The sequence below is a fragment of the Sorex araneus genome, chromosome 10 (genome assembly GCF_027595985.1).
Source record: "Sorex araneus isolate mSorAra2 chromosome 10, mSorAra2.pri, whole genome shotgun sequence".
Classification (NCBI taxonomy): Eukaryota; Metazoa; Chordata; class Mammalia; order Eulipotyphla; family Soricidae; genus Sorex; species Sorex araneus.
The window spans coordinates 25305656-25332766 of NC_073311.1; the positions used below are offsets into that span (position 1 = coordinate 25305656).

The window sequence follows — 27111 nt, forward strand, 5'->3', positions numbered from 1 at the left end:
CATCTGGCCAGGTTTTCCTCCATCTGTGAATCAGATGAAGCGTGACACCTTTTTGAGACCTCCCCTGAATCATTCAGGCATGCTAAATGATCTCGTTTTGGTTTATTTCCTTATGCATCATACATATATCCAAAGCAAAGTCCTGTTGAGTACTATTTTGTAGTTATAAAGGTACCTCTACATAGTCACTATGATATTTCTCATTCAATAGGAGTCAGAATCATTTCCACCTATCCAGTGTCTGGCACAGTGCAAAAACATGTTAGGTCCTATATAAAAATGGGATAGTGAACAAATGAATGGAAGATTTATAAAATAAATGAGAACACTTATCTTATAAAGCTGATATTTTAATAGCATAATAATTCCTGGTAGCACAATTCTGGAACAGGACTATACTATAATAGCACAGACAAATGCCAGATCACCTCTCAATCCCAGCTCTGTCAAATCAGTCTTTTGATTTTTGGGGAAAGTACTGAACCTCTCTGTACCTCAGTTGGTAATTTTATAAAATGAATACTAATAACGTCTGAGTATGTTAGGATTTAATGACAATAAACACAGTCTTAAAATAGTATCTACTACATGGTGTCGCTAAAATGTATCTTATTGGATCACATACATAGAAAAAGCAGATTTGCAAAGTGTTAGGATAATGGATGACTTGAAAAATGTGTTTCGGGAAGCAGAGAGGATGAATGGAAACTTAATTATGCTTGTCAAATATCCCATGGACTTTAGCTGTGAAAGGATGTCTTTGTTAATGCCCTCTTTGTTAGGAATATGTCGAGGAACGGAAAGCCGAGATCCCAGTGAGACCTCACGGATAGTACAAATAGAGGCCTGTGGTTTCATCTGGTGGGATGTTGCCGTGCTGTACAATCTGTTGTTTAACTCACTGCACTAGGTATATACTTGTCAGAGGTAAACAAGAATTAGTGTAACAATGGAATATTTGTCCAAACCAGAAGGAGAAATGCTGCTATAATTACATTGGAACAGTGGGTGTAGGCAGAGCAGTTACAGGCAAACTGGAATTACTTAGAAGTAGGGTATACACTTTCAATTTATATATGATCTTGAATGGCTTCAAAATCTTTCTAGGCTATTCTATGTTTGAGGAACAGCACTGCCTGCAAAGTACTTTCAAGTGATATATAGATCAATATTTCAACTATCTTTAGTTTCATTTGTCAGCATATAAAGTCAACCACAATTGATTTGGGTTCTTAGCTACTGTGCCTATCTCAGTGCCAGTTGACTGACTTTGGGGTCAAAAGGGACAATTCCTTTTCTCTTCCTAGAACTGAATAACTGAGGTAGGGAAGAAAGATAGCACAGACTGAAAAAAAAAACAAAAACAATCTTTGTTTTGGAGCCATACCCAGTGAGTGATGCTAGGGTTTGCTTCTGACTTTCTTCAGGGGACCATATGTGGTGCTGGGGATCAAACCTTTTTGGCTGCATGCAAGGCAAGTGCCCTATCAGCCATACTTTCTCTCTGGTCTCAAATATTCCACCAGTGAGTATGTTCTATGAACTGGATTCTTTTTTTTTTTTTGGTTTTTGGGTCACACCCGGTGATGCACAGGGGTTACTCCTGGCTCATACACTTAGGAATTACTCCTGGCAGTGCTTGGGGGACCATACGGGATGCTGGGATTCGAACCTGGGTCTGCCGCGTGCAAGGCAAACGCCCTACCCGATGTGCTATCACTCCAGCCCCATGAACTGGATTCATTTTTATTTTTATTTTTGTTTGTTTGGGGGCCACACCTGGTGTGCTCAGGACTTACTCTTGGCTCTAGGCTGAGGGATCTCTCCGGCAGGCATGGTAGACCATATGTAGTGGCAAGGACTGTACCCAGGTTGATTGCGTGCAAGGAAACATCCTTCTTGTCAACTATTGCTGAGGCCCTGGAATTTATTTCTAAGCCAGAATTGTAGTCAATAGGGTTCAGTTAACCCTGGTCCTTTGATGAATAGTGGATGAAAATGAAACCTTTTTCGATTAGTAACTTTCCTGATTCTTCACCTTCTTGGGGTCAGGGCCAGACTGGAACTCAGAATTTTATTAAATCCAGTGTTCTCTTCAGTTCCCTGGTTAAATCGTCAAAGAATTTTGTGCCCAAATAAACCAAATAACACTATATCCCTCACTGCTGGATTTTTCAATAAAAGAGGGATAAAATTAGAGAATTATTTACATCCAGCTTTATCCTCTTGGGAAAGAATTTGGATTTTAAGCAAGTGGCATGCTGCCAGTGACAAATGAAGGCACTAGGATTGCCTTCCCATCATCCACTACCTTTTATGGTGTCAAGGGATTTCTTGCTCTCCTTTGTGACCCAGCTGCAAGACAGCTGTGGTGGAGGTGCGTGTTTTTTCACTCTCGCAATGCTCCTTTCCTAGCCAGCCCCTGGGATTTCAACTTCTGCTGCAAGTCTGAGCTCTGTGAGCCAACACCAGCTCGGTGGGGCCAATCAGCATAGCCACTTCCCATGCTATTGCTAAACAGTTTGGGATGGAGTGATACCCTGAAGGATCATGAAACTGGCCTTGACACACAAGCAGCACCCAGTGCATAAACAGTCCAGCTGAATGGTTGGAGGTCTTGTTAATGGCTAAGATTCAGGGACTTTCCAGTTTCACAAATTCCCTATACAGTGAACACACAGGCCACTGTATGCATCTCAAGTTTCCAATTGGAAAATATTTTTTTATGAACTTTGGTGCCATCTTATGACCGAAGAATTCTGGTAAAATTTGTGGTTTCTTTTTTTTCCTTGGAGGAGGAGGTGCTGACCACAATGACAGTAGGGTTTACTTTCTAAGTCCCACTCCAGCTCCCAAATGTAATCAGATTTGCCCCCTAGAAACTTCTAGTACTGATGCAACAATGTGTTGTATACAGTTTTCAAGTATGTGGAATGTTTGCTTTATTCTAGTCTGTTTAACATGTATTGTATTTTAGCCACCTACTTTTCTTCCAGCCCTGGGCTCAGTGTTGATTAGACAATTCTTCTAAAGTAGTTTGCAATTAGAAGCGAATGTACTTAATGTCATTGGAATACATATGCTAAGTGCCACAACGCAAATGAAAAGCAAGTGTAAGTAATGGCATCTTTCCCTAGGTTTAAAAATTAATTCTTTTAAAAATGTAAAAGTACAAAGTGATAATTCAGGAGGTAGGGTGTCTGCCTTGCCTGCTCCTGATCCAGGTTTGAGTCCCAGCATTCCATCCGATCCCCTGAGTCTCACCAGACGTGACCCCTGAGTGTAATCAGCAGTCAGCCCTGAATACCTCCAGATGCGGCCCCAAAACCAAAACTTTATCAGAACCAACTGGAGAGAGAGAGTACATGAAGCCACCCTCAGTTCATTCCCCAGCACTGTCTAGGGCCAATGAGCACCACCAGGAGTGATCTGGGAGCACTGTGGGTGTGACCCAGCAGCCACAGAAAAATCAAGTCTGTGGAACAGTTCTTGAGGGTTAGTGATATGTAGAGTGATATGGGAATATTCCATGTTTAAAATAATAATACGGAAAGTTTTTACCCATGTTACCTCAATGAAAAATAACTGGGAGAAACTTATAAAGACAGTTATAACTTTCTTTACCAGGAACAAAATGCCTATTTTTAAACCTTTCTCCCTGTAACTTATATATATTTTTATTGCATACAAATATATACATATATGTATTACTTTTTTAGTTGCCTCAAGATGTGTTTCTGAAATGCCAAACACAAAAATAGCAAATTTCATGATAAATATGTACTTTGGAATTATGAGAAGATTACTCAAATTCTCCTCTGTGTTCTGGTGGTATTATTTTTATGACACTGAAAATTAACTCTCAATCTTTTTTAATAAAAAAACAAGTTATCAGGACCCGAGAGGTAGATCAAGGCATGGAGTGCGTGCTTTATGTGGCAGAGGCCTGGGTTCTATCCCCAGCACTACATGATCCTCCGAGCACTTCTGGAATGACCAGAAACAGCAAAGAAAAAGTCCTGAGCAAATTTAATGTAACCATGATTATAGCCGGACTGTTATTTTAGAGTTGTGAATATAGATTTGTCGGAGAGATATTTTAACCTACTAATTTCTTATTAAGCCAGAGAAAAGATTTCTTTTGTGTTTTCTTTTGTTTGGGGGCCACACCTGGTGATGCTCAGGGGTTGCTCCTGACTCTGCCTTCCAGGAACCATATGGGATGCCAGGAGTTACCAGTCTTCTCTATGTCACTAAATTCAACATTGCAGCAGCTAACAAAATTGACCACTCTTTTCTTGAAATACTGTTTAATCTTGCCTCCTACCTCTTGGTTCAGTCTGATTAACAAACTATATCTGTGACATCTCAGATCTCTTGTTCCCTGTGTCTATAGTTCTCATAGCAGGCTCATCATCTGACGTTACTTGGTCTCTTCTTGTCTTTTATCCTGTCTTTTTCCTTCAGCGTCACCCTCCAAGAACCTAGCAGCCACCACCTCGTCTATAATTCTAGCTCTGTCGATATGGTATTCTGTCGCAGGTCAGGCCAGTATCTTCATCTCCAAACACTGTGATCCAAACACAAGGATTTTAACTTTTCTGTAACTCCAGCTAAAAATGTCTTTGTTTCTTCTTTAACTAGTTAGTTAATCATATGTGTCATCCAGGTATTTCAAGCAAGCAGCTCTCCGAGTACTTCCAATAAATCAAACCAATTGTTCTATGTGAAACATACAGCCCTGTTTCCTTTGTACTTAAAAAACAGCTACAGTTTTAGAAACATCCCAGGGCAGGAATTGTGTCTCTTCTCACCATTTTTATCCTAATGCTTACCACAATGCAATGCACATGATAGTTATTTAACAAATGTTTATTGAAAGAAGGAAATGAATGAACTAATTTAATGAACTGCTAAGAATTCACTGTTTAAATAAGAAGAGATCTTGTTCTATGTGGTTTGTGATTCAATGATAAACTGTACGCACTGTTCTAAAATCTAAAAGTAGCCATGTTAATAGTTAAAGCGATCTTTATATAGTCAATTTTAAGAATTTTTACTTTAATATAATTATAACTGATTCGAACAAACTTCCTTCTTAATTCAGCACAGCTTCCTGGGACACATTAATAAACCAGCTTCACAGTAGAGCTACAGTGAGATGTAGGTTTTGACTTGATTTTGAGCTTAATAAAGCAAAACATTATCGCAACTTAAGTAATTTGCCCAGATGTAATTTCAGATGGAGTTGTATCCTGTCAAATTGCCCTCTACTTAAATATTGCTATACTGTAGGTGGATGACCTCCTTAAGCTGGAAGGGAAAATGTACAGATGAAGTGATATAAAAAGGAAATGAAATTTGCAGTATAACAGAAAAATCTTACTAAACCAAACATAGTCAGTTGTTTAATAATTCAGAAATTACCCCTGTTGTATTTGTACCTTAAAATGGCAAGAGATATCATTCAGGAGCCAAGATACCTGCCTCGTATGCAGCCAACTCCCATCCTGAGAGGTCATTTCTGAGCACAGAGCCAGGACAAGCCTTGAGCACAGCCTAGTGTAGCCCCAGACCCTCCCACCCCTCAAAAATAAAACAAACCAATAAATCCCATGTTCAATGTTGGGCCCCTTATTATCCAAGGACACTAGCAGAAGCAACCTTGAGCAGAGTCAAGAGTAGCCTCTGAACACTTCCAGGTATAGCTTCAAAACAATAGAAATTCATTTTTAAATTAATAGAATAATACAAAGTTTAGTCCTTCCTTATTTAGGGACCAGTCCAAGGTAAGCAAAAGAAGAGTCACCTTCTGCAGCTGTGTATCTAGTGGACACTTTCATGTATCCTAAAATGCATATCAGTGCATGTATAAATGAGTAACAGCAGACCGACCAGAAGATTCATTAAGGGAACGCACTAGGAGCTACGGTCAAGGCATCTCAGAAGAATGCCCTCACATGGTTTAGGAATTCATTCAAAAATATTTGAACTAGGTTGTGAAAGATTTTGAAAAACTGGACTGATTATTTAACAAAATGTGTAGAGACATGGAGCTATTACAAGAATTTAAAGCAAGGGCATAATCTACCAGCACTTTGCAGTTCTGTTGGAGGGGTATTTGATAAAGTGAATCAAGTGAGGCTATAAGAAAGTTTCTGGTTGGTTGTTTTTTGTTTGGTGCTACACCCAGCTATGCTCAGGGCTTGCTCCTGGATCTTCACTTAGAAATTTCCGCTGGCTGTCTTAAGGAGCACAGCGGGTAGGGCATTTGCCTTGCATGTGGCCGACCTGGGTTCGATTCCTCTGCCCCTCTTGTAGAGCCTGGCTAGCTACCAGAAGTATCTCGCCCGCACGGCAGAGCCTGGCAAGCTACCTGTGGCGTGTTCAATATGCCAAAAACAGTAACAGTAAGTCTTACAATGGAGACGTTACTGGTGCCTGCTTGAGCAAATCGATGAGCTGTGAGATGACAGTGACAGTGACAGTTTTAGGGAGACCATCTGGGATGCCAGGACTCACCCCAGGTTGGGTATATGCAAGGCAAGCTGCTTACCCTTTGTAATATGTCTATAGTCCCTGCGTGAAATATTTTGTAGCAGGCTAGATGTGAGCTGGGATGGGCATGCATTTGAGGGTATGGAAGTGTTGGGAGTGAGAGACCTTAGGGAAATTATGGAATTTAATTTCACTATAGCATGACGTTCTGACTAAGATACTTAAATTTTGGTAATTGGGAGCCAAACAGTAGTACTGAAACTGGAAAACTTCTTTTGAGGAAATAGGGAGAAATTTAAAGAATGTCAGAGTTTTATATACCAACTGAGACTAGTTATTTCCACTGGACTTGTGATTTTCTTAGCAACCCTCAAAATTAATGTTAATTACGTTCGTATTTTCCAATTTTTCATATTTTAGGTAAAGAGGCACAGATGTTACAAAAAACTGAAAGTCACTTGGCTAAGTAAGTGGAGGTAGCAAGATTCAAACACAGGCTTTTTAGTCTATAGGATACGTGTCTCATTTTTAGTTGGAGAAGTCGCATAGCCACTGTGCTCTCTGACTAACTCCATTATTATTTGTTTCGAGTCATATTCAGGTTGTACCTCCTACGTCCAAGAACTGGAGAACATCTAGTCTGTGTTGTGTTGTGTTGTTATATCCCCAAAACTTAGCTCGCCAAAGAGTAGTTACTCAACAAATAACTACTGATTTATTTCTTGCTTACAAAAACAAAGGAAGAAAAAAATAATTCACAAACTTTACAGTAAAAAAGGAGTCTTTCCACCTCACCCTTTGTCACCATCAGTCATAGTTCCTTGGTTTTCTTTTGAAGTACCATAAATCCAAACTTTCCAACTGATATGCAAAATAAGTGGTGGTGCTCAATATGAGGAGTTTGTCCAACCATCAAGTCCTCCAAAATTTGCAGAAAATTCTGACATAATGTAAAATATACCAAGAAAAACCTGAGAAATTACTTTTTTTTTCTTTTTCACTGCTTTCCCTCTAAACTGTAATGGGAATAGATGAAACACTAAGTATCACCTGTTGAATGAGTAAATTTAATCACTCATAGTGTTACCTACTAGGATCCTGTGATGTGTATGTTTGCTTGACTCTTACTTGATTCTGAGTTCTTTTCTTCATTTTAATTTGGCACTGGAGTAAGAGTGATCAAAACAGAAAGACAGGTCTCTGAATGAGGCCTTGTATTTCCCCACCTCCCCCCAAAATATTCTGACCTTTCATCTGGTTATTTTGCCTCTAAACCACAAAAAAAGAATGATTTCATTTATTAGTGGAGTTTAGTGAGCAACTAGAAAACACTGTTCTTCCTTTTTTGATGTGTGCTTTGAACGTTCTTTTGAAAATGGGAATTAACACTTAAGTATTAATTCCCTGTTTACTATGAGATTAATAATTGGGTTTGATCTGCTCGCCTCTTCTAAAAAATCCTGTGGAAGAAAGCCCATGATTTTTTTTTAACTTTGCACTTAATTTTAGTACAAATGCTTTGCAGATGATAGTTTTAATTGTGTGTGTTTCTTTTATATTCTTGCTTTCTTTTAAATCTCTTACTTGCAGCTATCATTTTCCAATGATGATTTAAACACTCACCTTATGTTTTTGGATCTGTATATTTATTGTCCTCATTTTGAAATCTAGTTTAGGCATTCTGATCAACTAGAAAACACTAGGCATCATGGTTACATATGTGCATACATACACATATATGCAATATATACATACATACTTATACATAGAGATATATATGTTTGTGGACCACATTCAGTGGTGCTCAGAGCTTACTCCTGGATTAACTAGGGATCACCCGTGATGGTGCTTCAGGGAACATATATGGTGCCAAGGATTGACTTGGGTCAACCTACCTGCATGACAGGAGCCTTACACACTGTGCTATTTCTCCCACTCTGGTTATAATATTGCCAGTGTTTATGCTTTTGAAATATACAGTTAACGTGTCTCACCACCACTGAAGTTATGTATGTTTAGAAATATATTATTCAGTATCCAGATCTCTATATTCTATTGTGTACTATGTATTTAGTTGTGTATATATTTGTGTGTTCATATATAAATTATTGTAGCATTAATTACAAACTTGTAAATAACTATTTTAATAATATGAAATAGGCCATTTCAAATTATTAGGCAATTTTTTCAAATAGTAGCTGTCTTTGTAAAAGAGCAATATAGACATTGGCCAGAGAGACAATATAGTAGTTGAGGAACTTGCTCTGCTTACTATCAACCCAGGTGCTAAGCCTAGCACCCCACACTGTCTCCCAAGCACCACCAGGAGGGACTTCTGAGCACAGAGCCAGGTATAAGCTCTAAACTAAGCTCTAAACCCAGCTAGGATAGCCTAAATAAATAAATAAATAAATAAAAGAATAATATTTCAGTAAGTTAAGTGTAGTTGTGGGTTTATATAAATAATTTTGGCAAAAATATAATCATGTATTTCTTCAACCTCCAACATCAAAATTTTCCATTATTATCAACTTGCTCTCATGCTATATCTATTCATTTGATGGGCCAGTAATGGTGCAGTATTATTAAAGTCCTTGTTTGGATTAGGTGTCACTTTTTGTGTTATATATTCTATGGGTTTGACAAATGTATAAATGATATTTATTTACTAGTATTGTTTTATATTGAGTAGATTGCCCTAAAAAATCCCAATGTTTTACTAATCATCTTTTGTAATAGAGATCATTACAGCTGAGAGATGAAATACTTTTCCAAGAATCACTTGACACCTCAAGTGTGGGAGTTGTTTTGCCTACTTTGAATCAGTACCCTAACTAATGTGCCAGTCTACTTAATATATGTTATGATTATTTAATTGTTTAAAGAATCTTAACCTGGTAAAGTCTTTGCTAAATTTGACTAGCCTTATGCAAGGATAATATATGTAGGAAGAATTTTGCTTTTTGCTTTCCTGTCTTTTCCTTTTCATTTAAAATGCTATGAGTAATCGTGCAGGAAATAGTACTTGAATTATTGAATATTTGATAAGACTTAGAAAATAAAGAGGAGCTACTGTCTGTTATAGCATTATTCAAATCAAATAAGAAAAAAAGAAATGGGGATCTTACTTTTGATCATTTGCTTAAAGCGAGCTATAGATGTCAGATGATACAGCTGTATGCTAACAGCTAGGATTGAGTGCTAAAAAAAATGTGGCAACTGATGGATATTTTTTTAAATGAGTGAGTTGACAAAAAAGAAGGGGATTTATGGTAGAGGGATGGTAGAGTTGACAAGGTATGTCAACTACTGGGTTAATTATACATGTCTACCTTTGGTTGGGAATGAAGTTCCGTGATTGAACTCATGTCTTGCCTTTGTGAATCCTTGGGTTTCCTCCTTGGCACACTAAACACATACACATATGCATGTGTACACACACACATACACTCATCTGAAGTTTTTTTGTTCATTCTACAATTAGAAAATAAGTAAGGGAAAATAAATACATAAGCTGGAACTATTGCACAGTGGGGAGGGCATTTGCCTTGTATGTGGCCGACCCAGGTTCGATTCCCAGCATCCCATATGGTCCCCCGAGCAACACCAGGAGTAATTCCTGAATGTATGTGCCAGGAGTGACCCCTGTGCATTGCCGGATGTCACCCAAAATGTAGGGAAAAAAAAGAAAGAAAAAGAAAAAAGAATATAAATAAGAGGTTTTAAAACAAATATTAATTTAAATAATAATTTATAAATACTTAATAAATAATTGGCAATCAATTAATATTTTATAAATTATAAATATTATGGCATATTTGTTTAAATAATATAATATTAGTTTAAACAATATTTTGAAAATAATTATAAATAATAAAATGAATAAAATAATTAATAAATATTAATTTAAATAAAATGTTTAAAATAGGTCCTTTTAACCTGAACCATAGCTAAGTCTGTAGCTAGGAAAATGACCTAGCTTTAAATTAAATCCTGGTTTAGCATGTACTTTTGTTCTGAATGACAGAGCATGGTAAGATTCAATCATGATTTAGTTTTGTCAAATTTAAAATGTGTAATTGGTACAAAATAATCTCAAAAGTTAAATATTATAACTCTTGCAAGGAAGATGGATAGAAAGAAAACCAAGGGAAGAAAATAAAACAAATTATATATTTTCCACCATTCATCTAATCATTTTGAAATGCTCAAAAATCTTTCCCCACCCTCTAATCTTATCTCTTCTTTTCCTGGCCTCATCTCTTTGAGCTTCTTGGATTCTCTCTCACGATCTAGTCTTGCTATTTCCTAAGAATCTGATTTCAGTCTTCTCTTACAACATACTCTCTTTGAACATCTTTATTTAGATAAAAATGGAATACATTTCTTTATGTTTATTGAGTAGACAGTGAGTACTTGGTTTCGACCCAAAGATGAAAAATCCCTCATGATCCACTGCTGAATCATCCATTTTCTCTGTTTTTTAAGGGTCGTAAGAGTGAGGCTGAAAAATTCTTCTTGAAGGCTATTGAGCTGGATCCCACCAAAGGAAACTGTTACATGCATTATGGTGAGTGGTTGGTAGTTTTTTCCATGTCCCCCATATTTGCTATGTATGTTGCTATGAGATTTAGATTTTTCTGGCAAAGAACATTTTGTGAGGACACTGACTTTGTGGCTGCAGATTTAGTGATTTAGCCATGTTGTCATCTATTAAACAGTTACATTAAGACAACGTGCATGTTATATTTCATTAGTAATTTTTTTATTGGACATCAAAGGGAAAGGAATTTTCACAGCTTTCTTTTTCCAGGTTTAGTATGTAGTTTAAATGAGGTCTCTTTCATCAAGAAAGCATCTTATTCCTTGCCTGATGCATAATATGTAACCAAAATACTGGCTTTCTTCATTCTAAACATCGAATTTATCAGTTTCAAGTCGTAAAATATTGTATTTTGGCCTCAAAATCTTTCTTTCTGGAAGATAAGGATGTACTCACTTTCTGTAAGTGAGATTGATGTCAGGGATATACATCATTTAAAGCGTGTAAATAATGTTCCCCACATTCAGTTTAGCTTTACTCAGTTTTGAATGAACTGACATAACAATTTTGTCACACTCCACTCTACTCTTGGTAATGAGTCACATGTTTTAGAGGGGTACAGAATACTGGCTTGATATTGAGTAAGATGTACATGTTTTGCAGTTAACCAAGTGCTCAAAAATCATTCATTCTGGACAATTTTTGGTGTAAAAGAAAAAGAAGTATTGCTTTCTTGGGCCATTATTAGCTTTACTGTGCAGTTGTTATCAAGTAGTAAACTTTAAGCGCTGATGGAAATTAAATCTTGAAAAATAAAGCTGGTTGTTTTTGTTGTTATTGTTATTGTTGTTGTTATTTTTATATTGGGTCACATCCAGCACTGCTTAGAGCTTACTCCTGGCTCTGCACACAGCAACTACTCCTGCCAGTGCTCAGTGAACCATATGAGATGCTGGGAATTAAACCTGGGTCAGCTGCATGCAAGGCAAATGCTGTACTATCACTTCAGCCCCCTAAAACTGATATCTTTGTAATACATTTTTTTACTGCCACATTTCAACTAATAAAACTACATCACTGATGGGCACTGAGTGTAGAAAGTGGAAATAGGACCAGAGATCATAGTATAGTGAGCAAGGTGCTTGCCTACAGAGTAGCCAAGCCTGGTCCAAATCCCTGATACAGTATGGTTTCAAGTTTTCCACAGGGAGAGATGCTTGAGCACGAAGGCAGGAGTAGGCACTGAGAATAGCCAGATGTGGCCTCCAATGCCCCCCTGGCCAAAAAAAGGATGAACATAGAATATAGAATATGTTTAGCCATAATTCCATTACTATTTATTTATTACACACATTACTAAGGATTGTGTGTTGGGGCCATACCTGGCAGTGCTCAGGGGCTGATCCTGGCTTTTTGCTCAGGAATCGCCTTTGATAGTGTGCTATGGACCATAGGTAGTGCCCGAGATCTAACTATTTGTCACTGTACAGAAGGCAAGCACCCTCTGTACTGTCTCTCTGGATTCCATTTATTCATTTATGCTTTGTGTATATGCTTATAAATGTAGGACTTTGCTACTTTATATTTTTGACATAATACAGTATATAATTTTATACAGCATATTGTATAATCACCCCAGGTTTGTCTCACAATGTGGTTTTTAGTGCTGTGTTCAGATAGCAGTAAACTCATTTAGGTTCACCATATAATACATTTGATTTTTACAGGCCTTCTTATCTGAAGTAATTTAAAGTAGAATTTTTCCCTTGCATAAAATTTCAGGTATCCCTGCTATGCGTGGAAGCACTTCTAGCATTTTCCCTGAGCCTACTGTACCTCTGACCATAAAATTCATTTCAGTGTCATTTTTCTCTATTGCTGCTTGTAATTCCTTTATCTGAAACCAATTCTACTTACTGCATCTTCTAATGTTGTTTCTCATTATTTTATTATATCCTTTATTTTTAAAAAAATTTTGTGAGAGGTGGCTGGTGCTGTGCCTAAGGACTGTCTCATGCAAGGCAAGCCCCTTTACCCTCCTACTATTACTCCAGCCCCTTCACTGTCTCTTTTCAAAATTCTCATTGCTTCATTTGCATTTCAACTGGGGGAAAATGTCACTATTATTATATTAATTGGGTGATCTAGCTGCCGCCTTATTAGTCTGACTTCTTTTTACCCTCTTCATTTTGCCAGCTATCACTATTATTTTTATATTACATGAAAGTCCTGTATTTCTTTCCTGTTGTGAAAGTTGGGGATATTTCTCCCATAATATGTGTTTTGGGTTTAATTTTAACAGAAGGAACAAGAAAATTTTAATTTTGCATGTTATGTAGAATGAAGTGATAGCACATGTATGTGTAAAAACTGATTCTTCTTACTTCTAGGTTATTTTAAGATTTTTGACATGTTTGCATCATTGGAACTATATTCATTTCTCAAAAAAAATTACTGCATGATTCAATATAGTTTTATGAAATGGTATCAATAACTCTTGCTCTTGAAAAACTAATTTCACTTTAAAGTAGGAAATGGAAAGGTCTCAAGGCGAGGCTTCAGAAAGTAGTGGTTAAGGTACAATTACCCACAGACAGGAAGCCCATAATTGAGTGCTCAGTATTCCTTTCTCATTTTTACCTTACAGAATAGGTACATTTAAAAGGATATGGGTGACTTGAATTTGGAGAACCTCTACTTCAAATGACTGAATTTTAGATCTTGAGGAAAGTTTTTATATTATCTAACTCCCATATTGTAAAGTAGGCACATTGAAACAGAGAAATAGGGGTGACTTGTTCAATTTAGTTGTAAGTCATTTATTTTTGGTGGGGTCTCTAAATGGCTATCATTGCTTTTTTTTCTTTAAATTTATTTTTTACATCATTGGGAGATAAATATATAGCTAGATGGATTGGTAAATCTTTTTGATTAAGTATCTTCTTTTGCACACATATTTAGATTGCCAATTAATATAAGCCTATGTATCTTACAATCATAGAGAAGCGTTTTTATTTATTTTGGTTTTTGAGCCACACCTGCTTTTTTACTGAGGGCTTATACCTGACACTTTGCTCAGGGATGATTCCCAGTGGGACTCAGGGAACCATTTGGGGTACCTTGTATTCAAACCAGGGTTGAGCATTTTCAGTGTAAGAACCTTACCTCACATACTGTCTCTCTGACCCGGAATTTTGTTCATTTAAATACAGGTAAGATGTTTCTAATGGCTGCCATTTTATTGTAGAAGGAGTGAGAGGGGAAGGGGGGTTTTCTTTGAAATTAGGCTTTGAGGTGACAGATCTTAAAGTAAGTGATGTTTTAAATCTAAACCTAGTAAGTTATGTTAAGAGCCAGGTAAGAGGCTGTGAGACAGCAAAAGGAAAGTTCAGAAAATCACAGGTAAGAACAAGTGTTATTTCACCGCAGAGGAAGAAGGTGAATATGAATAAAGTTGATTGAACTAGTTGAGCCAGATGGGAAATTCTATTCTAACATCAATAAAAAAAGGTGGGAAAAACAAGATTAGAGAAAGATGTAAAGAAGTTCTGTTGCTATGCTTTAGACAGAAGATAGAGATAGCTTTGGACAAGGCAGAGATTATAAGAAGTATGTATTTTAATATTGTCCATTTCATGAGAAAATTTATAGATAATTAAGGAGATAATACCTGTTTTGCATCATCTGGCATTTTGCCATATTTACACTATGTGCAGGGAAAACTGGTTAAGCTTAGTTTTGGATAAACTCCATTTTAGAATTGGATGGAAGCTCTAAAATTGACTGGTTTGTTTTATATGGATTTTGATTATTCTTGTCCAAGAAGATATATACTGTGAATTTCACATCAGTTCTTTGCCAAGTTTGCAAGTTATGGATATTTTTAGGGTATTTACACCCATGAACTGAATGAATAATTTCTTTCTTAGTTTAAAAATAAATGTTTAAATGAAATATACATGTTATTTTGAGTCTTTATTTTAATGCACTTGCAAATGCCAATGAAAATGCCAGAGTGGGTGTTTCGGCTTATGGAAATGTATCCTCCCGGATAACTATGTGCTTTTGATTTGCTTATTTAAGATATTGGAGACTTAGAAAATACTCTCCAGTGGAGACAAGATAGAATAAATTACAGGAGTTTGTATCAGCTGCAGTGGTAATTTGAAAGGCAGTATTTTAAAACACTATCAGTTATTTGTTTTTTGAGTCCACAGTTTTATGCCAGAAGGGGAGAGGGTAGCTTGTAATTTGTCATTTGGTCTTCATATTGCTTGTAAGGAAGGAAGTTGGGTGGATTTATATGACTGTTTCAGTAAACTGGTTAAATGTAGGGCTTTGTGGAACCTATAATCTCTAGGATTTGAAAGACTCAATTGTACAGTGAAGACTGAAAATTTTTTCCAGCATTGGTTTTAATGGTGTTTCAAATATATATTCAATTATTTGTCTATCACCAGAAACTTTAGGAATTATGTAAAAATTATTTTTGAACTAAGGTGTCAGTAGGAGAGTAAGATTGTATTCATCTGACACCCAGCTTTCAGTGTGCTACCATATTTGTATGAATTTTCGTGGAATGTAGTTCAAAATGTTAAAGATTGGAATTTGAGGTCTCAGTGTCTCCTGTGGGTTTATAATTAAATAAAAACCTTCAACGGAAACATTATGACTTTATTAGGGGCTCTTCCCAAAAGATCAAAGGATAGGCAAGAAGTTCATTCTTTAAAAAAAAAAAATTAGAAAAAACTTTCTGTCAAAAAAGACTATGCTATAAATTTGTCTTTGCATGCTTAGCAATAAATTTAATGTACTTTGAAATAACTTTAGTCAGTGAACATTTGTGCGTAAGAACCTAGTATGAATAAATCTGGACAGATGAGAATTCCTTGGATAGTGAGCATAAAAGCATAACAATTTACAAGGAAATAGACAGATGAATATTTGAGAAGAAAGACATACTCTGTTCTGTAGGTTCTAGACAGTTTTCTTCTTTTCCTATCTACTTCTTATATGCATTTATAATTACAAAGCTTTTAGTCTTAGTTTCTTATTATCAATATTTTCTAAGTGATACTCATTTCCAACAGTTCAGCTATTGAGGATGAGTATTGAATTTCTCATCTCCAGACTCAGCACAGTATTTATTAAGTAGCTCTTGAGATGAACTTATTATATATTGTCACAGCAGGAAAAAGACAGACTTCAATGAAACTTGCAAATGGGGATAGAGAAACAAAACTTTTTATTTTATTTTTTTAATAAGTGAGTCACCGTGAGGGTACAGTTACAAATTTACCCATCTTCATGCTTGTGTTTCTCTCATACAATGTTTGAGAACCCATTCCTCAACCAGTGTCCATTCTCCACCACCAATGAACCCAGTATCCCTCCCACCCTCAATCCCGCCCCCCCATCCCACCCCACCCCGCCTCTGTGGCAGAGTCTTCCACTTTGTCAGAGAACCAAAAATTATTATTAAACAGCGGTTTATAGTTTTAAAAGGGCATGTGATAAGTTAATGATCTTGACCTGGGGGATCATGATACAGAAAAACTCTGCTATATTGAAGTGGGTAGTATCTCACCTACTAAAACTGAGAAAATGCTTGCTGCAGAAGCCATGGCTAGAACCTGTGGGAAGATATTCTGGCTTCTTATAGGGAGCCGGGCTTTCTCTTTTTCATAAAGGAAACAAATAAGTGCTAGCTTCTCAAGTGAGTGTCTACCGATGATTTTTTCAAGCGTGGACTTATAAGGATTTATAAGAGAGAATTTAAGCACTGGGAATGGAAAGTTGATTTCAATAACGATTAAATCATTTCTAGCAGTGATGAAAGGCACAGTCATTTTGTCATTCTTCCTCTTAGCAAACAGAAAAGTCTCGGATTGAAAAAGATGTATATTCTATGAATCATTATTATTCATTTGATCCTACTACCAATTTTAGTATCTTGAAAACATTTGACTGAATTTATGACTTTAGTTACCTTCTACTTAGTCTTTTCTTTGTGGTCATTTTTGTTGTCTTTTTTCTTTGTCATCCTCCTCCTCCTCCTGCTTTTCTCCTTTTCCTTCTTCCCTCTTCCTCTTCCTTCTCCTGCTTTTCCTCCTCCTCTCTTTGCCTTCTTTCTCCTCTTCCTCTTTGCCTTCCATCTCCTCCTCCCCTTCCTCCTCATCTTCATCCCTCTCCATCTCCCCTTCTCCTCCCTCAAATCCTCTTCCTCCCCTTGCCCCCTTATGGTAAGGTTCCCATTACATTTGACTATAGGAATAATAGAATGACAGAATTTCAACAGACTCACTAAATAAGAAACTTTCAACTTCCGTGGTACAGAAAAAACTTTAATTTCAGTTTTAAAATTTTTTTAAGTTTGAGCTTTTCTGCTGTTGATATTATAATGTGTTTTCTTCAGCACAGTTTTCATTCTAGAAGTAGGCACAAGAGTAAATTGTTAAAATCAAATTCGAGTATTTAGCAGTGAACTCTGAAACAAACAGATTGACTATATATAATAGATTGAATTAATGAGAGTTAATTCTTTTAGTTACTTATAATTAAAACTAATTAGAATATAGTAGTGATCTGAGGTTAACTATGTTACCTCATTTTTAATCACTTCCGAATTGCAAAGTATCATTTTAAAGATTAAATAATAAACTGAATAATGATATTTCCTTGGTTCAAAATTACAGTACAGTTTTAGTAAATCCTGAAAACTGCATTTAGATTATAAATATTTAATACATAAGAGCAAAATATTTTCTTAAAAGTATCATTGTGTTTGTCCCTTTATTGCTCTGATTACAGAAACTATTACACAATATATGATTAGAGTATCTGCCTAGTAATTTTTTTCTAAGTCATTGTATTTCTTTTTTTCTGGGAAGGGTCCTCAGGACAGAGTCTCATTTAATCCCCACAAAAGTACAATGGGGAGATTGCCTGACTATTCTACAGATGAGAGAAATGCAGTTACCTACTGTAAGATTTCAGTGCCAATCAATAGTAGAGACAGCTTTGAAACAAAAGCACTCCTGACTACAAAGCCATTCTGTCACTGTCTGTTATAACAGACATGAACAGAGGTCTCTTCCATATGTGTGGGCTGTTTTTTCTAATAGGTGATGCAATATGTATCAGAATCACTGGACTCTAGAAATTGCTTTTCTTTTATCATCATTAGGGACATTCAGAGGTGAATATTATTTCTACTTGTAAAACAAGGGCACCTGATTAAAGACCAAGGCTCATCAAATGATGAAGCAATCTTTGTTCATCTGATAATTTTTCCTATTTATTTAGAAGACATGAAGAGTTGAAAGTAAGGGAAGATGTCTTTATAGGATTTATGGTTTGATTATTAGCATTCAATTCTTTGTTCACTTGAATTATTTTTGAAGAAAAGAAAATTGATAAGAATTTTATAAATCTGTAGTACTGTAATACTCATTATTTTGTATTTATTACTGGCTTTTTAATATTCATAATAAAATTTATTATAAAATATTATAAATTCTAACTAAAATATAAATCATCCTTGGATAAAAAATTTAAGTGTTATAGTACAATTTAAACTCATATGTGTATTATATACAAAGTTATATATCCATGTATGATACTCTTTAGATATAATATCTTTTCAGCATAAAACACATTTTAAAACTGATAGTGGGTAGCAGAATGATAGAGTGTTTGCCTTACATGGCTGACCTAAATTCAATCCTTGGCATCCCATATGCCCCACTGAGCCCTGCCAGAACTAATTCCGGAACACAGAACCTAGAGTAAGCCCTGAGCATCTCTGGGTGTGGCCCCCAAACAAACAGATAAAACACCTTACGGATTTACTAGAATTTTACCAGATATTCAAAGAGAAGCTCTTATCTATATTCCTCAAGCTCTTCAATCAAACTTAAGAAGCATAAATTTTCTTGAGATTTTATAGCACCAACTTTACGCTACTATCAAAAACTTACAGACATCACTTAAAAGGAAGTTACAGGGGCTGGAGTGATAGTACAGTGAATAGGGCATTTGCCTTGCACATGGCCAACCCAAGTTCGATTCACAGCATCCCATATGGTCCCCTGAGCACTGCCAGAGGTAATTCCTGAGTGCAGAGCCAGGAGTGACCCCTATCGGTGTGATGCAAAAGAAAAAAGGAAGTTACAGTTTTTTATCATATATAAGGAAATCATCAGCAAAATCTTAGTGAAACAAAATTAGTAATACCTTTACATATTATTTATTATAACAGGTAGAATTTATTTCAGGGATATAAGGATTGTTCCACATATACAAATTAATTATGTGTATGTGTGTGTATGTATTATACGAACAAAGGGAAGAATAAAAAGTCAGATAATCATAACAATAGTTACAGATCAAGGTATTTACAAAAGTCAATATCCACTTATGATAAACACAAGAAAACAAAAGTAGAAGGAATTTTCCTTAATTTAATAAAGGCTATAATAAAGAAGAAAGAGAGGGATAAGGGAAAAATAAAGAGAGGGAAATTGGGAACAAAATTTTTATATCAGACCTGAATTCATAAAATATGAAAAAAGTCATAAGGAGAACACACGTAAGGTTGACTTTTGAGTTGTCTTCAGTAATTCAATTCCACTAGCAAAGAAAAGTAGAAATTAACAAACAGAACTACATCAAACTAAAACGTTCTACATTGCTTACGGAACTATGGCTAAAATATAAACATCCCACTGAATTGTGGAACATATTTGTGTACCATATATCTGATAAAGGGATAAAATCCAAGCATATAGATCAGTCACAAAAAAAAAATCAACAATAAAAATTCATAAGCCCCCTAAATGTGGAAAAGGGACAATTTTTTTTTTCAAGAAGACATGCAAATGGCTAATTGTCATAATAAGGTGTTCATCATCACTGACTGTAAATAAAATACAAAACAGCTACAGATATCACCTACAGTCATGAAAATTGTCTGCATATTAAAAAAAAATTTAGAAACAAATAGTTTTTGTGTGTATCTAGTGAAAGCAGAACTGTTGATTTTTGGTAAGATTGTAAATGATTCAGCATCTATGAAGAATTTAAGAAAAATTAAAACTATGAGATGACTCTGCAATACCATTCCAGGAATCTATCTTAAAAATACAAAAACACTTACTCTCAAAGACACAATTACACCTATGCCATTATAGTAGTATTGATAGTAGACACAATCTAGAAACTTTCCAACTGCCCAGTAACAAATAAATTGTAATACACACACACACACACACACACACACACACAATGAAATACTACTCAGCCATAAGAAATAAGGAAACTTTGCTGGTAGTATGTTAAATGAAAGAAGCACATCAAGTCTAAACATGTATCCTTGGTCAGAGCTCACCTCTCTGCACGCAGCTGACCAAGGATTAATTCCCAGCATCCCATATGGTCCCCCTGAGCACCGCCAGGAGTAATTTCTGGATGCATGAGCCAGGAGCAACCCCTGTGCACTGCTGGGTATGACCCAAAAAGCAATAATAATAGTAATAGTAATAATAATAATGGTGGTGGGAAAAGGTAATGGCGGTGGGATTGGTGTTGGAATACCGAATGCAATAAATTATTGTGACCTTTATAAAAATAAAATTTAAAGAGATAAAAAAAATGAATGGCTGCTCCCAGTTGAGGCCAGTTGTAGCCACAACCACTGTGGGTTTACAAAGTCTCCATACTCCTCAACTAGTGAGTACAGGTCCAAAGTGCCATTGAAAGACTAGCTGCTCCCAGACCACAGTGGGAGTAGCTGCCTACTGTGTTGCGTTCACTATGACTCAAGTCAGTTTTCTACTTAACAAGTGCCAGTATAAAGCCAAAGTTCTGTAAAACATTTGAGCTGAGCATCCTCCCACCATAGGTTTGGCATTTTATGTCTGGTACCAGTTTGCCGGTTCCATTTGTCTTTCAGTTTCTGCTTCTTTATTTCCCCACGCCCACAGGATGCATTTTTTTTTAATAGAGTAACAAGAATCTTTTATTTTTTTTAAATTTATATTTTATTAATGAGTCACCATGAGGGTACAGTTACAGAATTTTGTGCCTGTGTTACAGTTATACAATACTCAAATACCCATCCCTTCCCCTTTACCAGTGCCCGTTCTCCACCGATGGATGGCCCCAGGGTCCCTCCCCCCATGCTATATGTCCCCCCCACCCCCGACAAGGAATTCCTTATTGTTCTCTCTCTCCTTTTGGATGTTAAGGTTTGCAATGGAGATACTGGGTGGCTATCGTGTTCAATCTATAGTCTGCGTCCACCCCGCCTCTCCTACAAGGAAAACTACAAAACACTACTCAATGAAATAAAAGAGGACACGAGGAAACGGAAGCATATTCTCTGCTCATGGATAGGAAGACTTAACATTGTCAAAATGGCAATACTCCCCAAAGCACTATATAGATTCAATGCTATCCCTATATGGATACCCATGAAATTCTTCAAAGAAATTGATCAAACACTCCGGAAATTCATATGGAACAATAAATGCCCACAAATAGCTAAAGCAATTCTTGGGAAAAAGACGATGGGAGGCATCACCCTCCCCAACTTCAAACTTTCGTGAATAATTCCGTAATGGATATAGGTGTATGCATGTCTTTGAGAATTGATGGTTTGGTTTTCATGGGGTATATACTAGAAGTGGGAATACTGAGTCATATAGAACTTTGATTTTTAGTTTCCTGAGGAGTTTTCTTTCTAGTGATAGACCAAACAGTAGCCCTATGACCAGTGAATGAGAGCCCCTTTCATACTACGTCTCATCAACACCAGTTATTTCCATTCTTCTTTGATGTAGGTCATTTTAACTGTTACATAGTGATCTCTGTCTTATGCGTTTTAATTTCCATGATGCACAGTAGCACAGTCATCCCATTGTTCATTGATTTGCTCGAGTGGGCACTAGTAGCATCTCCATTGTGAGATTTGTTGTTATTGTTTTTGACATATTGAATATGCTGTGGGGGGCAGAGCTTGCCAGGCTCTGCCATGCAGGTGGGATACTCTCGGAAGCTTGCCAGGCTCTCCAAGAGGGATGGAGGAATTGAACTCAAGTCAGCCACATGCAAGGCAAATGCCCTATCCGCTGTGCTATTGCTTCATTTAAGAAAGAAAATATCTCCTTTCTTTTTCATATATTTCTATAACTCCAAGACTATTAGCCAGCTTTTGGCAATTCCAAAAGTTGTGAAATGAAAATTCCAGTTAAAGATTCTAGAGTAAAATTTCCAGAGTCAACAACACCTATTTGCAAAACCCTAGTCCCATTGTTGTACCGGGTTAAGATAAAGGTAAGAGACCACTTGCGTGATGCAAAAGGCAAGGAATTTTATTGCTAGCTTGAGGTAGGGTCCAAGTCCCCACCAGTGCAGCAGCCTCAGGACAATGGCATTTCCATGATAATCAATAATTATATCATTTTTTAAAAAATATGCCTGTTTGCCCTCTTGTTGTCTTCTTACTACTAATTTTCTCAATTTGTTGGTGACTGCTGCTATCTCTAAGTTACAAAGACTAATTTACAATTTAATAAAGGGATTACCATGCCACATATCTTTAATAAATTGTTACTTGTCAGTTTCTAATTTTAAAATTATAGTAACTGCATTAATATCCTGGAAAATAAAGTAACTATACAGAAGTTTGTGATAAGATGTGCAAATTAGAAGGAATTAGGAGGGAAAGGGTCAGAATGAAAATTTAGAAACTAAGACAGATAATCTTTATCCATGAACATGCAGAGAGATGAGACAGATGTACAATAATTGCTTGTAAGTAGAACAAGGATTATAAGTACTGATAACAGAGTACAGGAATAGAGGAGAGAGTGAGAAATAACTCTTCTTCTATTTCAGCTATTTTGAGTCAGCAATGGAAGTCACTTTGAGATTTTAGTTTGCATTGCCTTCTACTTAATTAAGACCATTGTTTCCAAAGGGTTGGGATCCTGCCATTATCTTCTTTGTGCCTCAGCAGACAAATAGTAAATGAACATGGCAGAAATGCCTGTTAAGATAGTATGGGAACACAAGAGTCAGCTCTTTCGAGGAAGAGGATGTAAACATTAAAGAGTTGCTCTCCCCATTCTTATTACCACTGTAATTCAGTCTCCGCAGCACACTTTTCTTTAGTAACCTCAGCATCTGTATTTGGGTTCTTTGTCTACCTAATCGACTCCCTTACAATTTGCTTGTTTAATTTGTGATTAGAGAGATAGTACAGCATGTAGGGTTCAACTTGCACACAGCCAACCCAGGTTCAATCTCTGGCATCCCTGAAACACGGCCAAGAGTAATTCCTTAGTGAAGAGCCAGGAGTAACCCCTGAGCATCTTTGGGTGTGGCTTAAAAGCCAACAAAGATGCGTGCCCAGTATCCTCAGACAATCAAGGTTGTTTACCTGTGTCTTTCTTTAGCACTGGTCACTTCATCTACTTTTCATCTACTATCTTCCCCTCTTTCTTGAGGTGATAAAGCCCCTCAGATTGCTGAAAGTCTAGCATGAACTTATATATGCTTATGAAGCACTCCAACCACTTCTAAATCTAAATATTACTTAAACTTCTTAAGGGATAGCATTACTTCCCCCTTTTTTTCTAATCCCTCTTCCTCTCTCCACAAGTCCTCCCCAGACTCCCTCCTTCCTCTCCTTACCCCACTCTAATTCCCACTCCCCTTGTGGCAGTCTTCATAACTCCCACAAAGGTTTCTGACATCTCATTCCCTTTCGGAAAAAGTCAGGGGAGAAATAAATCTAATAAAACAGCACTAGCCTTCCTGACCTCCTTTCCAGTTGAACACAGAGCCTTGACCTGCTGTTCCTCTAATCTCCTTTGACTAGACACTGACCCTGATACCTGTCCAATTCAGAAAAATTCCTCCTATTTGTTGAAGAGCAGTACTGGGGCTTCCAAGCCTCAGACTGAGCCATCCAGATTGATCTCTTGGGTGTCCTTTCCTTTTCACCTGGCCACCTGTTTACTTGGCCCCTAACCACAGCACATTTATTTCTCTCTCAATAAACTGAGTGTTTGTTAACAGAGGCTGCCAAAACTACAAGCACACAAAGCAAAGAGTGAATGAAGAGGAAAGGAGACATTGGGTTTAAAGTCTGAAAACATATCAAAAGTGCAAGGAACGCTTTAGAAATATACACAGGGAACAAATTTGTTGGTGAAGCAAAATGTCCCTCTTTAAATATATTTGTTCATTCCCCTAGAATAAAACAACTTCAACAGTATCTCCTTTGGCCAGCAGTTTAAATCTCTAATCATTTTGTTAATCTGTAAATCATTTTGCTCTCACCCACCCTGTCTTACTAAGGATATGGATTTCACATCTCCCCTCTCGCGCCTCTCAAGGTTACCTCAGTTTACCTTTATCCATTCATCTTGGCACCATCATCTGCCTGCAATTCCCATTACTTCCCCTGTAATTTTTTCCCTGTTCTAATCATCTAATCTGCGGGGGAGAAAGGTTACAGGCAGTTGTTTATAGGTGGGTGATAATGTTCTTTTTCATCATTAATCAGATAATGATATAGCCATAGATGTTTTATGAAATGTCAGGTTGAATCCAGACAAGTCCTCTTTATTCTTCACATATTCAGTGTTAATTTAAGTTGTATAAAACCAAGTAACGCCATCAGATACAATAGTTTACCTGTGATAATTTGTATCGCTCTTTAAAAATTATATAGTTGTTTAGGGGCATACCTGGCAGTGCTCATAGGATATTCCTGTGCAGGATACAAAACACATGCTCCACCATTGACCTCTCTCTCCAGCAATATTTACATTTTATGCTTAAACTATCCCTATGATCTTCTCTTTCCTCTACTAAATTAAAACTGCTTCAAGAATAAGTATTTGTTCTTGTCTTTGTATCTTATGTTTGCTAGATACAGTACACATTTCTTGAATTAGTAACTTGTATATTCTTCTCACTATCCCAAACTATTGAACATAAGAATAATGCAATATATATTATACAAAGAAATGCAATATATATTAAGCAAATGGTTTGAAGTTAATTGAGGTATTTTAGAAGGTATGTTTCATGTCTGGGTTCTCCGAGAAATTCAGAGAACTCAAACTAGTCATGTCATGCTGCTCCCCTCTAGCTCACGGAAAGTTCCCTGCGAATAGCACCCTGGAAAATTGTGCTGTTCTCAACATGTGTGATCATCATTGCTGCCTGCCTAAAATCTCCTTGAAGTGAGAGAATGTGAATACATAAGTGTCTAGCTCTATCCTGTCTTGGTTTTCGCTTTTTCCTGAAAATGTACCAAGTAGTCATACAGATATATGATTAATTCAGGCCTGTCACTGAATACCTGTGTCTTGAATCCCCACGGCGTTCCAGGAACAGAGTGAGCGACTGTGTTATCTTAGCAAGAGTATTTCAGATGGAGAGAAAGGTCTATAAAAAAGCAGAAGCAGAGATTGTTTCTTCACAGACAGCAAGAAGCTAACAGCCAGAGGCCAGCTAGACTGAATGTGACTTACAGGGAGAGTAGTTGGAGAATAAAGGAGACTAGGTCAGAGAATTAGGCTGAGGAAATGGGTAGTGGAGGAACTCTGTGCTGCTAATATCAGCTTGTGTGGTACCTTGAAAAGAAGTTAACTTCCCTGGCATCAAATGTAACATGCTGAATCTCACTTCATTTTAACAAGATCACTCTGCTGTGTGGAGAATAATGTGTACATTTAAGGCCAAGATAATGGAAAATAATTTGTAGGTTATTGTTCTAATCTGGGGTAAAATGGCTTGAGACAGGCTGCTATCGATAGAAGTCAGATGATTCTAGAGATAATTTAATTAATTTGACTCTCCTCTCCTAAAAGGTACAATTTTATTGGAGATATTTTAGTTGCTGTTTTATAAGTAAAGTTTTTATTTGCCTTACATTTTATAAAGTATACAAATGACTTTATCTAAAGGAAACTGTAAGATCATGACACATATTGCAGATATTTTTAGTTGCTTAATTTAGTTGCATTGAATGTACAAATGAGTTTTATATGCCTCTCGGAGAGCCCAGCAAGCTACCGAGAGTATCCCTGCCCACACGAGAGAGCCTGGCAAGCTCCCCATGGCGTATTTGATAGTAACAATAACAGGTCTCATTCCCCTGATCCTGAAAGAGCCTCCAGTCATTGGGAAAGATGAGTAAGGAGAAGCTGCTAAAATCTCAGGGCTGGGACGAATGGAGATGTTACTGGTGCTCACTCGAGTAAATCAATGAACAACGGGATGACAGTGATACAGTCTACATGTAGTCGTATTTTTTTCACAAAGCAGTATTTGATCTGATAGCTTAAGGCCCCCTTATATTTTAGATATTTTTGCCATTCAAATAGCCTTTAAATCCTAGAATTGTGAAGTATTGAGCTTCACAAATATGTCATATTGAAACATTATTCTACCAAGTAATTTAGATGATTCAGTTAAAGTAAAGAATCATTCATTTGGAGAAGAAATAGTACAACTAATGATTAGCATTTAAATCCTAGAATTGTGAAGTATTGAGCTTCACAAATATGTCATATTGAAACATTATTCTACCAAGTAATTTAGATGATTCAGTTAAAGTAAAGAATCATTCATTTGGAGAAGAAATAGTACAACTAATGATTAGCAGCTGATTCAAAATTGTCAACTGCTTTTTGCGTCTCCTCTTTTAGCCTTTGGAAACATCTTTACTCTGTATCTGAACCCTCTGTGAAGTCAAAAGAAATGACTCCTCTTTGTATAGCTTCCTCATTTTCTTATTCAAATAATTTTTCCCCCTTAGAGTTTTTCATCTTCCGTTTCTCTTTGTTCTTCTTCTGGATGGAGACTATTAACTTAGATGATAGTTATTAACTCGGGGAAGACAAATTATCAACCAAAGAAGTAATAAAATATGGTGACATAGTGCACATGAAACCAAAATACATTTAACAGGGCTTTTATTTGAAATTTTACTATTATCAAAGAATGTGTCTTGTCTACTATATGTGAGAAATGATTTTTTTCTTGAAATC

General features: G+C 36.5%; 1 protein-coding gene across 1 annotated transcript in view; it reads left to right on the forward strand.

Moving 5' to 3' along the window:
- TMTC2 (transmembrane O-mannosyltransferase targeting cadherins 2) overlaps positions 1 to 27111 on the forward strand; it is a 450942-nt gene that overhangs the window by 338835 nt on the left and 84996 nt on the right. Inside the window, exon 9 of the mRNA XM_004602709.2 lies at positions 10987 to 11068. Within this exon, the coding sequence (XP_004602766.2) occupies positions 10987 to 11068 (82 nt within the window). The remainder of the gene's footprint in view (positions 1 to 10986; positions 11069 to 27111) is intronic.